This window comes from Odocoileus virginianus, chromosome 18, assembly GCF_023699985.2.
Source record: "Odocoileus virginianus isolate 20LAN1187 ecotype Illinois chromosome 18, Ovbor_1.2, whole genome shotgun sequence".
Taxonomy (NCBI): Eukaryota; Metazoa; Chordata; class Mammalia; order Artiodactyla; family Cervidae; genus Odocoileus; species Odocoileus virginianus.
In genome coordinates, this window is record NC_069691.1 from 44,179,725 (window position 1) to 44,195,345 (window position 15,621).

Sequence of the window (15,621 nt, forward strand, 5' to 3'; positions counted from 1 at the left end):
AGTGTGAGAAGATCATCAGCCCAGGAGGAAGGGGGAAAAAAAAAATCCAACCAGAATTTGCAACAGTATTTCTCCCCTGAGGCTTCACTTTATCTTCCTGAAAAAGTCTAATTATCAGTAACAGCTACATTTTCTATGGAAACTGCCACCTCTTTAGCATCTTATCAATGCTCCCAGGCCAGATGGATTCTCTTTGAGCTCGCTCCTTGTAACTTTTCCGTTCTGTGACTCCCCAGCATCGGGTACAGTAGACACAAATCTGTAATAATTATATTTCTTAAAAAAATCAGACTTTGGAGGACAAGACAAGGGGATCTGCCTTAGTCAGCTGAAGCAGGGGACGGGAGGAGAAGGGATTGGGAGAAAATAACATGATTCACAGCCTCAACTGTGGTCCTCTGGGAGCAATTACTTGATGACTCCAGCTGGCCACTAATCCCACAAGGCTCAGAAGATGAAACTTAAAGGGGAAAAGTGCACCATAAATGTATAAACTAGATTTTAAATAGTCTAAATATATCATGGAGACCAATTGGTACAGCCCTCACCCCATAGTTGATTCTAACTTTTATTGGCACATAGCTGATTTACAATGTGTCAGTTTCAGGTGTACATACAGCAAAGTGAATCAGCTATACATATTCATGTATCCACTCTTTTACATTGTTTACCCATATAGGTCATTACAGACTAGTGAATAGAGTTCCTTGTGCTATACAGTCTGTCCTTATTAGTTACCTAGTTTGTATATGGTACTGTGTGTACATCAATCCCAATCTCCCAGTTTTGATCCCTCCCCTTCCCTTACCTCTTGCAACAATAAGTTTTTTTTCTACATCTGTATTTCAGTTTGTTTTGTAGATACATTCATTTATACTCTTTTTATATTTATTTTAAAGACTTTTTTAATTGAATGTGTTATCATATTGCTTTTGTTTCATGTTTTGAGTTTTGGCCACAAGTCATATGGGATCTTAGGTCCCCAACCAGGGATTGAACCTCTACCCCCTGCCTTGGAAGGCAAAGTCTTAACTACCAGACCTCCAGGGAAATCCCCTTATACTTTTTTTTTTTTTAGATTCCACTACATGATTCTCAACTGCCCCCGATACCACCACTGCCACATTCCCATCAGGCGGTCACCCTGGCTTCTGTTTGGATGCCCCCAATAACTGAGCACTCACTACCTCCAGGCACAAAATCATCTAGGAACCTGTCTACAGAGTTAGTTGTCTGTGGAGCTTGTTGAAGTTAGAGTCTGGCTCCTGCAAGGGACAATCTCAGACCCAGGTCTGTCATCTGGAGCCACACAGAGAAAACCCAGTCCATCTCCCCACTGCCAGTAGCCTTTCAGCTATTTGAAGCCTGCTAGTCATTTCTCCAGCATTTCCCAGGCTTGTCACGGCCTGCTCTGTCACTGTTTGCAAATTCTTCCCCAACCCTTTGGCCTTCTGCACCTCACCTCTCTTGAGCCCTGGGCTTGCCAATACAGGTGAGGGCTGACCACACGCCAGAGCAGGACCACCTGCTCCCTTGCACAAACATTCAAGATACGCTTTTATTCAGCTGCTGAGTCACTTGGCTGATTCATATAGAATTGATCTTTTTTTGGCAGATGCTGCTGTTGAGTCATTTTTCTCCCATTACAGACTTAGGCGGTCGGGTTTTGGGGTTTGGGGCTTGACTTTTTTTCTTGGCTTGGGGGAACCATTGGGGAGGGGGCAGGGAGAAAGTAAGGAACTTTACGTTTAGCTGTGCATCCCTTTCTGCTTTACCCACCATTTCTCCCCTGTTCAGTGGTATCTTTGTTATGCACCCACACCACCACCACCATCATGGTCCAGCTCTGTGCCAGCAGCTTAACTACCACTGATGGAAGTGGAACAAGCTAGAAATGGATGAAAGCAGTAAATACTCCATGGCCTATAATTAAGATTCACCCTCCAGGCTCTAATTATAATTTGGATGTATTCAGTCATACAAAAAATAATGGATAATAAAATCATAAGTGATAAAATCGGCCTAGAGCTGATGCAGAGGCATCCTACTGCTTTTTCAGTCCTTCCCTAAGTCCAGAAACATTGGCTCCATCCACTATGTTTCCCTTATTTTCCCAAATAGGATCTCTTTGGGAAAAGATCTGATGCTAATCTCTCTTGAGTTGCTTATCATGGACCTACAAGTAGACAAATATTACTTAATCTTCACTGTTAATCCTTTATTGATACAAGAGGTTCTGAAATTGGGATTGTAGGGTAAAAGAGAACGTGTCATCTTAATGTTAATATATACAGGCTGATGGTAGCAGCAACTCTCACTGTCTCTGAGAAAACTCACTTTCCATGTGACCATCAGTCTGGATGCAGTCGTCCTTTTGAATGTTTGCCACTGGTGGCTGAAACTGACATTTTGCTCTCTTACTTTCTTTGTGTGTTTATTGTTTTCAGCTAGCTATTTTAAAATAAAGTTTCATTTTCTACGACTTGCTTATTCATATTATTTGTTTGCTCTGTTGGGTTAGTCATCCTTTTTTACTTTGAAGTATATTGATTTACAGTGCACCCCCTTTTTCTAACAATGTATAGGAGCTCTTTAAATAAATGATGTAATCCTCTGTGTATTGCAGATGTTTTTACCAAGCTCTCATGTCTTTTACCTTTCATTATGGAGGTTCTTAAAATTTTTTTGTAGTGAAATTTCCTTATCTTTTCCTTTATAGTTTCTAGGTCTCCTGTCTCGCTTAAGAATGTCTTCCTCTTACTAAAATATAGACAGTTAAAAATACTGTATCACTATGTTATACACCTGAAGCTAATATTATTGACTTAAATATAAAGTCAACTAACTTCAATACAAAATAAAAATCATTAGGTAGATGTCTATTATGTATTACATGCCCAAATATTGCATGGTGTAGATTGGGTATAGTTAGATACAGATAGATAAATATCAGATAGATATTAATAAATAGATATAGAATTGAAGACAAGTAATATAGATGATAGATACAACTGATGATAAACAGAAGATAGATAAATAAATAGACACAGAGAGATGATGGACTTCCAGGTGGCGCTAGAGGTAAAGCACCTGCCTGCCAATGCAGGAGACATAAGGGACACGGGTTCGATCCTTGGGTTGAGAAATCCCCTGGAGAAGGGAATGGCAACTCACTCCAGTATTCTTGCCTGGAGAATCCCACGGACAAAGGATCCTGGTGGGCTACAGTCCATGGGGTCACAAAAGAGTCAGACAAGACTTAGCGAATTAGCACAGCACATGTTAGCATAGAGAGATGATAGATGATAGATATAATAGACAGTAGGGCTTCCCTGGTGGCTCAGCTGGTAAAGAATCCTCCTGTAATGCAGGAGAGCTGGGTTCGATCCCTGGGTTGGGAAGATACCCTGGAGAAGGGAAAATCTACCCACTCCAGTATTCTGGCCTGGAGAACTCCGTGGACTGTATAGTCCATGGGGTAGAAAAGAGTCAGACAGGACTGAGCAACTTTCACTTTCAGATGACAGATAGATGATAAACAGAAATGGATAGATAAGGCCTTATCCTCAATGGAATGGTAACGTGATAGAGTAACGTAATACTTCTCTGGACAAGTCTTCACTCAAGAATGTTGACAGATTCCCACCCACCCCACTCCAGGAATTGTTTATTACTTTAAATGGAGGCCAATAGGGAAATGGGTTTTAGATTTTCCTTTATGACCAATGTGGCTTGAACCCTGTTCTGAAATACACTGGACTAACCCTCTCTTCTTTTCAAGAATATTTTACTATGTGCAGTGCGGGTGGTACCGTGGTAAGGGACTTTCTTGGCAAACAAACAGGAGCATGGAATCTCAGCCACTGGACCACTAGGGAAGTGTCCAACCCACACTAGATTGTGATGTGAGAAATAAAATTTTTGTCCTGTTAAGACAGTAGGTTGTCACACCAACTACTATAAGGGGAGGGAATGTCTACATTCAGAAAGCAGGCTTTCCTATTTGGTATATGGAAAAAGGAGTCAAAGAAGTTTAGAAGGAGAACTGGAAGTAAGTAACCTAGAAAAGAAGAGCATTTCAAGAAAGAGCTACTTTGTGATGGTTTGTGATGGTTAGTTTTCTGTGTCAACTTGGCCAGGCTATGAAACAAGATATTTGGTCAGTCATTATTCCAGATGCTTCTAGGTGTGAAAATGTATTTCAAGTGGGATTAACATTTCAATTAGTCAAGCAGAATACCATCCATTGCATGGTGGGCCTTGTCTAATCAGTTGAAGGCCTCAAGAGGAAAAGAGTCTGACCTTTCCCACAAATGAGGGTATTCTGCCAGCAGACTGCCTTTGGACTTGAGCTGCAACATCGACTCTTCCCTGGATCTCCAACATGCCAGCTGTTGGTTCTATGTCCCTGAAGCACCCTGCCTACTACAGTGTTATTCCACAAAATGGCGAAGAAGAAAAAGATTTTGAAAAGGCTCTTCTATTTGGCAACCAGGAGGAGGGGAGCAATTTCAGTGAGCACTGAGGTCTGAAGCTCTATTTTAAGAAGGAGAAATGGAAGCAAAATCCTAATGCTGAGAGGAGCATGGGTGGGGGAGGAGGGAGTCAAAGGCATTAGTGGAGGGATTGAGTTTTAGGAGAAAGAATTTTTTTTTTTTTCCTGAAGCAGTAAATAGAAAAGTGTTTGGGGAGCTCCCTGGAAGGCTTTATTCCAAGCAAATCACAACATTGCTCAAGAACTGAGATGAAACAACCCAAGTTCCCATCAACAGATGACTGACTTAAGGAGATGTTCAGCTCAGTCGCTCAGTTGTGTCTGACTCCGTCAGCCCTTGGACTGCAGCACGCCAGGCTTCCCTGTCCATCACCAACCCCTGGAGCTTGCTCAAACTCATGTCCATCAAGTCGGTGATGCTATCCAACCATCTCATTTGCTGTCATCCCCTTCTCCTCCTGCCTTCAATCTTTCCCAGCATCAGGGTCTTTTCTAATGAGTCAGTTTTTCAAATCAGGTAGCCAAAGTATTGGAGCTTTCAGTTTCAGCTTCAGTCCTTCCAATGAACATCCAGGACTGATCACCTCTAAGATTGAAGGAGATGTTAAGCCGATCTTATAACTTAGACATAAAAAATGAAAGACCACCACCAATGAATGGACATAGAGAGTATTATCCCTACTTAAGTAAGTCAGACAGAGAAAGACAAACATTATATGATATCATGTATGCTGCTGCTGCTCAGGCATGTCTGACTCTCGAGGCTCATCTATCCATGGGGATTCTCCAGGCAAGAATACTAGGGTACGTTGCCATGCCCTCCTCCAGGGGATCTTCCCAGGGAGTAAACCCAGGTCTCCTGCATATATAACTGAATCACTTTGCTGTACGCCTGAAACTAACACAATATTATCAACCAACTATACTTCAGTATAAAAAAAGGACTGGGGTGGAACTTCCTACCTTCATTAATACATGGAAGTTTCCACCAGTAGTGATCATGTTTTTTTCCTCCAAATGACCTCTGCTCTTTAGTGATTTCCTTTGACTTTCAACATAAGTACAGTATATGTGCCACAAGCAACTGTCCCCACACTTTCCCCACCCCAACTCAAGTTAAAAACAGTTTTAAGCAGTCTCCCTAGCCCATCCCACCCCGCCCACCCTGTCTGGTGCCTCTGCATTCAAGTCCCAGCTGAGCCACATCCTAACAGTTCCAAACTCTGGTCCCCCAGGGGAAGTCATCCCAGTTGGCCCTGGGTTCGGCACTCTGGTTGTTGATAGAAATTGCCTGAAGTTGCAGCTGAAAGCTCTCACCTGAAGGCTGGTTTAATTTCTAAGGAGTCGATCTCCCTTCATCTGTGATCTATGATCATGATCTATGATCATCCTTTACCCCCTCTTTCTCCCTCCTTCCCTCTCTGAACTACTCTGGTACTTTGGCCAGTGGGTCCCCAGCTCTTTCCTACCTCTCGGCAGTGCTGGACTCCTCTTTCCAGGGTCCTTCTGGAGCAGGAGTTCATCCTCTGAACCTCTTCAGGCCTGGGGCTGGCTCTGCTCAGCCAGGCCCCATCTGTGGTCACACACCAGCATGTTTCATTTCTCTGAGGCTGCATCTGCATTACCGTAGCAACACCACAGGATACACACACCCTCCGATCCCAAGGGGGCAAGGAAGTGTGGGAGAGGGCACTCTTGCGTACGGAGTTAGGACCTTTTCTCACCAGACATCTTGGATATAGCCAACTAAAGAAAGCATGGAGAAAGCCAAGGGCCATTTGTCTGTTCTTTCTTTTTACAAATATTTGGGTAGCTTCTGTGAGGGTCAGGATGGTGCACCCTGGGGAGAAGGACAAAGATGCTGGATTCAGCAGCCTCCCTGGGTTCAGATCCCGACATCTCCACTTAGAGCAACATGATGCTAAATGCAATATCTATCCTCTGAGAAATGAGGACCATCATAGTACTTATCTCCTAGGACTGCTATGAGGATTAAACCCATTAATACACAGGTAAACCACCTAAAGGACCCTTTGGGGTGGCTATCTCCCTAGTGTTTACAAAGCGCTGTCCTGATCCATGCCATAGTATAGGAGACTGCGGTTCGTGTGGCAGACTTGGAATCCAGATTCAAAGCCCCAGGAGTACATCATGACTACTACTAGGTAGGCAAAACCCTTTCTGAACCTTGGTCTCTTCACCTGTAAAATGGGCAGCAGGTTCTTGGCTCCCTTTCTCAAGGTCATGGTGAGGTTCACCTGAAATCATGGAGAGGATGCATTGTCTGATCTGAAACTTGCCACTGGGAAGTAGACGAGATTAGAGAGAGCTGAGCGTCCCCCTTTCTGATTGGCTCAGATTTGTGAATGGGGTGCAGGGGTGGGAGTGGGGGTGTGGGGGAATGGACTGTCCTTGGCCCCTTCTCGGTTCCTAGGCTTAGGAGAAAGCTTCCCTGCCCCTTTGGCCTGACCTACTTTACTCCAAACTCTGGAGGAGGAAATGGCAACCCACTCCAGTATTCTTGCCTGGAGAATCCCATGGACAGAGGAGCCTGGTGGGCTACAGTCCACAGAGTCGCAAAGAGTCAACACGACTGAGCACACACTACTTTACTCCAAGGGCCAGATGGGGGTGGGCGTGGAGGTGTGAAGATGGAGACAATGGAGAGGGCAGGCCAGGTGGTCGCACCCTATAGTGGGTCTCCCCCTGCACCATCCAACCACCAAGCTTGTCCCACCACGGCCTTTGTCACATCTCAGCACGTTTACTTGTTAAATTGCTGTCTTTCCTCACACCATACAACCACATGGAGACCTGGACGGTGTGGAATGTTCCCCACCCTCCCAGAGTTTGGGGCAGGACCTGGCCCATGGCTGGTACTCAGTAAGTGTCCCATCAGAGAGGATGACTTGTGAGGCTCCGGGTGGAGGGACTCTGGGGAGATCACCACTCCTTGCCTGAGGCCCACTTCCCTCAGACATCCTCACTGTTCACATCAGAGGCCCCTCCAGGAACAAAATCACACAAGCTGGGAGGGCTCGGGGCCCAGTATTCTCTGGCAGAAAACCTCATGGACTGGCCACCCAAAGCCACTCGCCCAGATTGGCAGAGCTGGGGTGACCAGCCGTCCTGGTCTGCCCCCCCTGGGACTGAGGGGTTCTCCGGGATGCGGGACTTTCAGTGTCTAAAGGGGGACAGTCCCAAACAATGTGGGGTGTTAGGGCTGGCACCGGGGGATCCTAACTTCTCCAGTCCGTCTACCCCTCAGATGGGTGAGAAAAAAAGGCCCGGGGGAAAATCCAGAGCCCCCAGGCACCAGGCGGCCTTCCCTGGGTCTCCCCTTTCCCCCTCCCCGATGTAGCGGCAGCCGGGCCAGGCTCGGGGGCTTGCGCACCGCGCGGGGGCTCCGGGGGGCCGGGCGGGGCGCGGGGACCATCATGGGCCGCACAAAGAGGCCGGGCAGCGGCAGTTTTGAAAAGAGCAAGGAAGTTGATCTGGGCCGGGGCCCAAGCAGTGACGAGGAGGGAGGGCGCAAGGGCGGGCGGGCGGCGGGAGGGCGGGCGCGCGGGGCCAGGGGCGGCCGCAGTCCTCGCCTCGCCGGCCTCCACGGGAAGCGCGCGGCGGGATGGGCGGTGGGGCGCTGCGCCCCCAGCCGGCGACCCCGCGGACCCTCCCCTCGGCGCGCCGCCTCCGCAGCCGGGGCTCCGGCGCGACTCCGGCACCGAGTCCCACTCCCGCGGGCGGCGCGTAGGGAGGAGATCGATCGCTGCCCTCCGGGAACCCGCAGGTTTCAGCTCGGGGTCGTAAGGCCGCCGAGCCGCCTCCGGCCGGGCCCGCCTGAGGCCTCGGAGCGGGGACCATGAAAGGTAAGCCCGCGCGCGGGAGCTCCGAGGCGAGCCCCCTTGGGGCCCTCCACCCTGACCGGGCGCGGCGGGCATCTCTCGGCGGGCGGGCTGAGGACCGGAGGACTCCTCTGGGGAGGATGGCAGGGGTTTCCCTACCCCTTTCGTATTGTCTGGAGAGAAGTCTTAGGAGGACAGGATAGAGCCCTGAAGTCCAGAGGAGGGGGGAGAGGAGAGGGAGAATGGAGAATGTTCTTATCTGTCATTGCTCTTGCCTGAAAAGCCATTGTAATTTCCAGAGAAGTTTTTGATCCCTTTAACCAGTCAGCACGGAATTATGCTACAGCCCAAACCTTCTAGCAGTGTCGACTTCATCTAGCACACCCATCTCACAGTCTGCTGCAGCCCCCGTCTAGCCAATTACCCCATGGGATCCTCCTCTGGGAGCTTCTGCTGTGACAGTTTCTTAGCCCAGGCCCTGCCCTTCCCAACCTCTGAACCCTGCCTGACCTACCTGTGACCTCCTGGGGACAGAGCAGTGGCCGGAGATCAGCGGCCCAGGCCTGAGCTCTCCCTGGGCCAGTGAGCATCACCACAGTGGTCCTTGCAGCCAGGTCCTGGGATGGAAACAAGAAGCAGACCTGGTCCCAGATGTTCATCCCTGGACCCTGGCTTTCTTGAGACCAGGGAGAGTGGACATCTGGGCTTCATGCTCATTCTCAGGCTAAGGGAGAAGCCAGCTCTGGAATCATACTGTGAGTCTGGAAACTGAGGTTTGAGCCTGTCTCACCTACTTCATGCTAATCCTTCCATAGGAGCCAGGCAGATGCTTTTGCTCCTAGCACCTCTTCCACTTACTGAATGGTAAAACGACCAAGGGCTTGTGGGTCATCCACAGGTCTTTCCACTATGTTCTCGTGGGGTGTTGGCAAAGCAGACTTGTCCACCATAGAAGGGTTCAGGGTTCCTGTGAGGAAAAGGTTTCATGGGTAAACCTGTGATTGATGACAGCCTCCATGATGTGTGGTTGGGGAAACTGAGGCCCAAGCAGGTAGGACTGGCCTCTTGGTTGGATCATCTGTGCAGTCCCCCAAGGTCCCAGGGCCGTTCATGAGGTTCAATGGCCTACTGTTGCTGTCTTAAAATTATTATTATTTTAATATTTTTTTGGCATGTGGGATCTTAGTTCCCTGACCAGGGATCGAACCCATGCCCCCTGCAATGGCAGCATGGAGTCTTAACCACTGGAGCACCAGGGAAGTCCCCTGTCTTGAAATTATTAATAATTTTTTAAGCAACGGAGCTCAGCAGTTTTATTTTGCACTGGAACCTGCAAATTACACTGCTGGGCATGTGGATGAGAGAAGGGACTTGCATAAGAGTCACAGCCAGTTGGGGGGCCAGCCCAGGGCTCCTGACCTCCAGGCCCGTGTGCTCACTCATACGTGCATCCCTCTCCCTTCCCTCCAGTCTCTGGTCCCTCCGGTCTCTGGTCCTTGGTGGCCTCACCATGTCTTGAGCTTCCTGGGATGAGGCGAGCAGGTTATCACCAACTCCAGGGAGTTCCCTTAGCAGTAGAGAGGGGCCTCCCTTACTGAGCTCCTGTTATCGGCTCCCACATCTGTGGTGCAGTCCTGTGCCTGGTCAGTGACCCCGGGGAGGTCATTACCAGAAGATTCCAGAAAGGTCTGAGACCACCTATCACCACAGGCTCGGGGCCCACGCTGCTCTGAACCTAGGTAATGATGGTAAGACACTGCACGTTCTCAGAGAGGCTTGGCTCCAGCAACATTGCAGAAGAACACTTGGGGAGAAAAGATGGTGAGGGGAAAACAGGCAGGGCTGAACGCCTCTGACATGGAGGAGATGCCCAGTTCTTGTGGGGGTGGGAGGCTTCCCTGGTGGCTCAAATGGTAGAGAATCTGCCTGCAATGTTGGGAAACCTGGGCTTGACCCCTGGGCCAGGAAGATCCCCTGGAGGAGGGCATGGCAACCCACTCCAGTATTCTTGCCTGGAGAATCCCGTGGACAGAGAAGCCTGGTGGGCTACAGTCCATGGGGTCGCAAAAAGTCAGACTGAAAGACTAACACACACACCCAAGTCCCGGGGAGGGAGTCGGGAACACAGGACCCTCCTTTCTGAAAGTCAGTGAGGCAACAACACTCCTCTGAGCGGAGGAGGAAAGGGAAAGAGCTGGTATGAATGGGTGTTTAGAGGAGGTCGCTGAGGAGGACCGGCTTGTTGGCTGGGAGGCTGTGGACTCCAAGTAAGAAGCCTGAGGCCTGCTCTTTTCTCTCAAGGAGCAGCCTCACCACCATAGGGGGCTGAATTCCTGTTTGCTGAGGCCTTCAGGGCAGCTCTTGTATATTTTTCCCCCAGTTTTGGGAAACCTTCCACCATCTCCCATGACATCCCTGGGCCCGGGCCTCAGAGCTGCGGGTGTGTTCCCATTACGCCTCCCTGTAGAGTCTCCCTCTGTCTCCCTCGTCCTCCCCGGGAGCCAGGAAGAGCTGACACCGCTACCTGAGATGGAAAAGCCAGGCCAGGCAGTCAATATTTGGCCCTGGGGAATCTGTGGACTGTGAAGAATCAGAACTTTTTTTTCCCCACATGGAAAAAGGAATGTGCCAGGAAAACGGTCCCGGCCCCTTCCAGGATGGCCCTTCCCCGGGGGAAGCTAGCTTCGAACTCTCCCACCAACCTGCCACGGATCTGAGGATTACATGTGTGGGCAAAGGCTCACCAGCCCCGCTCAAAGCTAAACACGGTGATGTTATGCTTTGTGGGGGTTGGTGGGGATGGTACTTAGACAAGAAAACAGGTCTGCTAAGGAGTGCCACCGCCAGCGGCCAGGCGCCAGGCCCGCTCTGCCAGCCAAGCTCTTTCCACCCTGAGGCGCCTCCCACCGGCATGCCCACTGGCCGGCAGCCGGGCCTCCCAGGCAGCCGCATCTTTTGATGCAAGCCAGCCCCAGGCCCGCAGTCCAGCCCCTCTCACATCTGAGGGCACACAGCTGCCACCGCCCCTGGTGATGGGCCCACCTGGGAGCTGCCCACTGGCTTGTCTGAGCCTTTAACAGCCACCTGTGGAATTGTTCCCACATCTACAGTGAGAGGGTCCCGTGGCAAGAGCCCCTTCCAGCCACATGAGGTCCCCGCGGAGCAGTTGGGTTCACTGCAGAGATGACTGATTTGAGAGTCAAGGACACAGGCTCTGATCCTGGCCACACGTGAGGCTCTGGTCAATGTTCCCTTCTCCAGCCCGCCTTCCTCCTGCTGGTGGTCCCGAGGCCCGTCTTGCCCTGGTGCCCTGGGACTCAGCCCAGGAGCTTTGGGCCGAGGGCCAAGCAGAAGCGACTTGGTAAAGAGATGGTTAGAGGCAGGCCTGCCGCATAGGTCCCTGTGCCCAGAGAGACTTGGCCTCAGCTTCCATAGATGGGCAGACCCACATCCTGCTGTCCCCCAAGCCTGGGGGAAAAGCCCTTCCCCATGGAATCGGGGAGCCATGCCCACACGCTGAAGGCAAAGGGCAGGCAGGAGGGCAGGGGGACTCAGAAAACAGCAGTGAGATCCCGGAAAATCTACCTCCCGCTGCTTGGCAGGGGGGATGTATCCATTCACGGACATGCAGACTGGGTCCCTTTTGGAAGCCCGACTTCATCCCCAGACCGCAGGGCACTGGAGGTGGGTCTGACATGGCAAAGGTGCACAGAGTCAATAAAATGGCCTTTTGCAGGGATGGGGGGTGGGGGTGGTGCACGCTGGCCACCTTGCCATCCAGCTGGGGTAATTTTAATAACTGAAGACTCCCCTCTCAAGCTTATTTGGAAGAGAAGATAAAGAATTCTGCTTCTCTGTAGATGTTGGTGAACGGTTTGGCAGGTTTTGTAAAGGCCTTTGGGGGCAGTTCTTGTGTATCTTTCCCCCAGTTTCAGGAAACCTTCCACAATCTGCCTTGACATCCCGGGGCCCCAGCTGCAGAACAGAAATACACTACTATGTATAAAATAGATAACTAATGAAAACCTCCTATATAACACAGGGAATTATACTCAATGGTGACCTAAGTGAGAAGGAAATCCAAAAATGCAGGGGACATATGTATACATTTAGCTGATTCACTTTGTTTTACAGTGAACACTAAAGCAACATGGTAACGCAACTATACTCCAATAAAAATTAGAAAAAACAGAAGAGAACCAAGTAATCCAGGGGGATGTCATGAAGGCACCAATGAATGGTACAGACAGTAGGTTCCATAGAAATCTGAGGAGAGAAAGAACCTTTCATGTTGGGGCAGGTGGGGAAGGCTTTAGGATGTAGACGAAGGTGAGCAAGGTCTGGATGGGGTCATGCAGGAGACAGGCAGGAGGATGGGAAGCGTGTTGGTCAAAGCTGGGCACTGTCATTGGGTGAGTGTATTCAAGGGTGATGGGCAGAGAGGTTGGCTTGGAGGTTGAGGGTTTGGCAGAGAAACGCAGCGAGCCACAGGACCAGGAGGCCTTGAGCACCATGCCAAGGACTCCAACTGTGTCCTGTTGACTTTGGAGAGGCCCTGAGCAGGTTTGTCAGAAGATGGCCTGCTTGCTAGTTCTGTAATGACATTCACCCACGTTGGGAAATCTCTACTTTTAGAGAAAGCCATGAGGGAAGAAGAAAATGAGCCTGTGAAGGAGCCAAGAGGAGCGGTCAGGGACACAGGGGACGAAGGAGGATGTAATGTCATGGAAACTGAGAGGAGAAAGTTCCAAGAAGGAGGAAATGGTCAACAGCATTGACTGTTGATGGACAGGCTTTGCTCAGGGTTATTTGATCCTGAAAAAAACAGGTGCCATAGACCGAGAGAAGAGTGGGTAAGTTTGAAACAAAAACCCAGAGAGGCCTTGTGTTACAGAAGTTTGAGAAAAAGAGAGCTAAGAGGTTAAAGTAAGAAGCAGGCCAGGCATGAAGAGATTTTCAAGGTGGGACTGGCCGGCTCATTGGAAGGTCAGGGGAGAAAAGAGGAGAGGGGGGCCTGGGGATGATGGAGACATGAGTGGCTGAGCTTCGCTTATAGAAAGAAGAAAGGGTGCCTTCATGGTACCCCAGGATGTAGACATAGGCTTTTTGCATCACTAATTGCACTGAATCTTTTTACCATACATCCCCAGTATAAAAATTTTGAAAAATGCAGAAAAGGAAAAAAAATAGCCCTCACATGAACTCCTACCCCTCCGAGAAAATTGATAAGATTTGGATGAGAATTCTTCCAGAAATTCTTCTGTGCTTATTTGCACAGATTTTTTCTTCACATAGGTAAGATTATACTATATATGTATTTTTATATGTATTTTTAAATTTCAACAATAGAACCTAGACATATTCCTCGGGCAATAAGTATAGAGCCGCATTCTTTTTTAACAGCTGCATAATATTCCACAGTATGGCTTTATAAGAGTTTATTTAATCAATCCTTAGTGCTGTGCTTATTTGCTCAGTCATGTCTGACTCTTTGCAACCCCATGGACTGTAGCCTGTCCATGGGGATTCTCCAGGCAAGATTACTGAAGTGGGTTGCCATGCCCTCCTCCAAGGGATCTTCCAACCCAGGGATTGAACCCAGGTCCCCCGCATTGCAGACAGATTCTTTACTGTCTGGGCCATCAGAGAAGCCCAATCCTTTATCAATGAGCACTTAGGTATATACATTTTTCCTCACATTTATCACAGCATGCAGTGACAATCTTTACATGTCCATCTTTGCCTATGGTATATTTATCCCTTTAGAAAGTAATTCCTAGGAAGCGGATTGCTGAGTGAAAAGGAAACACTGGATTTTTTGAAGGTTGCAAACCAGTCCTGAGTGTGACAGACCTTAGGGAAGGGGAATAAATGACAGCAGATTTCAGGCAGGACAGAAAAATAATTGTAATAAAAAATGGCCGACGCTCCCGTTTATCAAGTATCTGGTACTTTTCACATGTTGTCTCATTTTTACAGCAGCTCATGAAGTTGATGGTTTTCTCACTATTTTGCACGCAGAGCCCAGAAACAAAAGGGGAATCCCCGTGTGAGAGAAAGCATGACTGGAAGTGGTGACAAGAGAGAATGAGGGGGTTGAAGGCCTAGACGTGATGGTCAAGATCAAAAAACTAGTGATTCCCACCCCTCTCATCCACTGGATTTGTGGAGTTCAAGGGCAGTGGAGGAGATGCTATCTCCCCAGAGAAGACCAGTGTGTATGTGATGGGAGAGGGTTGAGGTCTGCTGTGCTGAGTGAATAGCCCAGATGCTCTTCTCAGATACCACCCCCCATATCGGTGGGGTTTTATTCCAAAATCCCCACGGAATACCAAAATCCAAGGATGGTCAAATCCTTTATATAAAATGGCATAGTATTAGCCTTTAACCTACCCATAGCCTCCAGTTTAATTTTGTTTTTTATTAATTTTTATTGGAGTATAGTTTCTTTGGGGGGCTTCCCTGGTGGCTCAGATGGTAAAGAATCCGCCTGCAATGCAGGAGACCTGGGTCCTATCTCTGGATTGGGAAGATCCCCTGGAGGAGAGCACGGCAACCCCCTCCAATATTCCTTCATGGAGAATACCATGAGCAGAGAAGCCTGGCTATAATCCATGGGGTGTCAAAGAGTCGGACACGACTGAGCGACTCAGGACCCATGGTTGCTTCGCAATGCTATGTTAGTTTCCGCAGTACAGCAGTGAATCAGCCACACATGTACATGTATTTCCTCTTCTTTGGATTTCCCTTCCCATATACTTTAAATTATCTCTAGATCACTTATGATATCTAATACACTGTAAATGCCTGTTTAAATGTAAATAGTTGTAAATACGGTGTAAATGCTTTCTAAGTAGCCGCTGGTCACTCAGCAAGTTCACGTTGTGCTTTTTTGAAACTTTCTGGGAAGTTTTAATATTTTCTTACTGAGGTTGGTTGAGCCTGTAGATGTAGAACCCATGAATATGGACTGGCGTTTGTTTTACACACACAGACACACACACACATGTATGACAGTGACAGTGTGAGTGACTCAGTCGTGCCTGACTCTGCAACCCTGTAGACTGCAGCCTGCCAGGCTCCTCTGTCCATGGGATTCTCCAGCCAAGAATACTGGAGTGGGTTGCCATTTCCTTCTCCGGGGGATCTTCCTGATCCAGGGATCGAACCCGTGTCTCCTGCACTCAGGCAGATTCTTTGCCGACTGAGCTACGAGGGAAGCCCTATGTGTATGTATAATAAATTGTATTTACTTGGCGGTGCCAGGTCTTAGTTGTGGCACTT

At 48.9% G+C, this 15,621-nt stretch overlaps 1 protein-coding gene across 4 annotated transcripts in view; it reads left to right on the forward strand.

Moving 5' to 3' along the window:
• The first annotated feature begins 8,054 nt into the window (after positions 1–8,054).
• SCARA3 (scavenger receptor class A member 3) overlaps positions 8,055–15,621 on the forward strand; it is a 33,910-nt gene continuing 26,343 nt past the window's right edge. For all 4 annotated transcript variants that reach the window (XR_002310835.2, XM_020877879.2, XM_070480615.1 and 1 more), the window contains exon 1: positions 8,055–8,361. Coding sequence is in view for 3 of the 4 variants with exons in the window: in XM_020877879.2 (XP_020733538.2) it covers positions 8,355–8,361 (7 nt within the window). In the remaining variant the exon portion in view is untranslated. The remainder of the gene's footprint in view (positions 8,362–15,621) is intronic.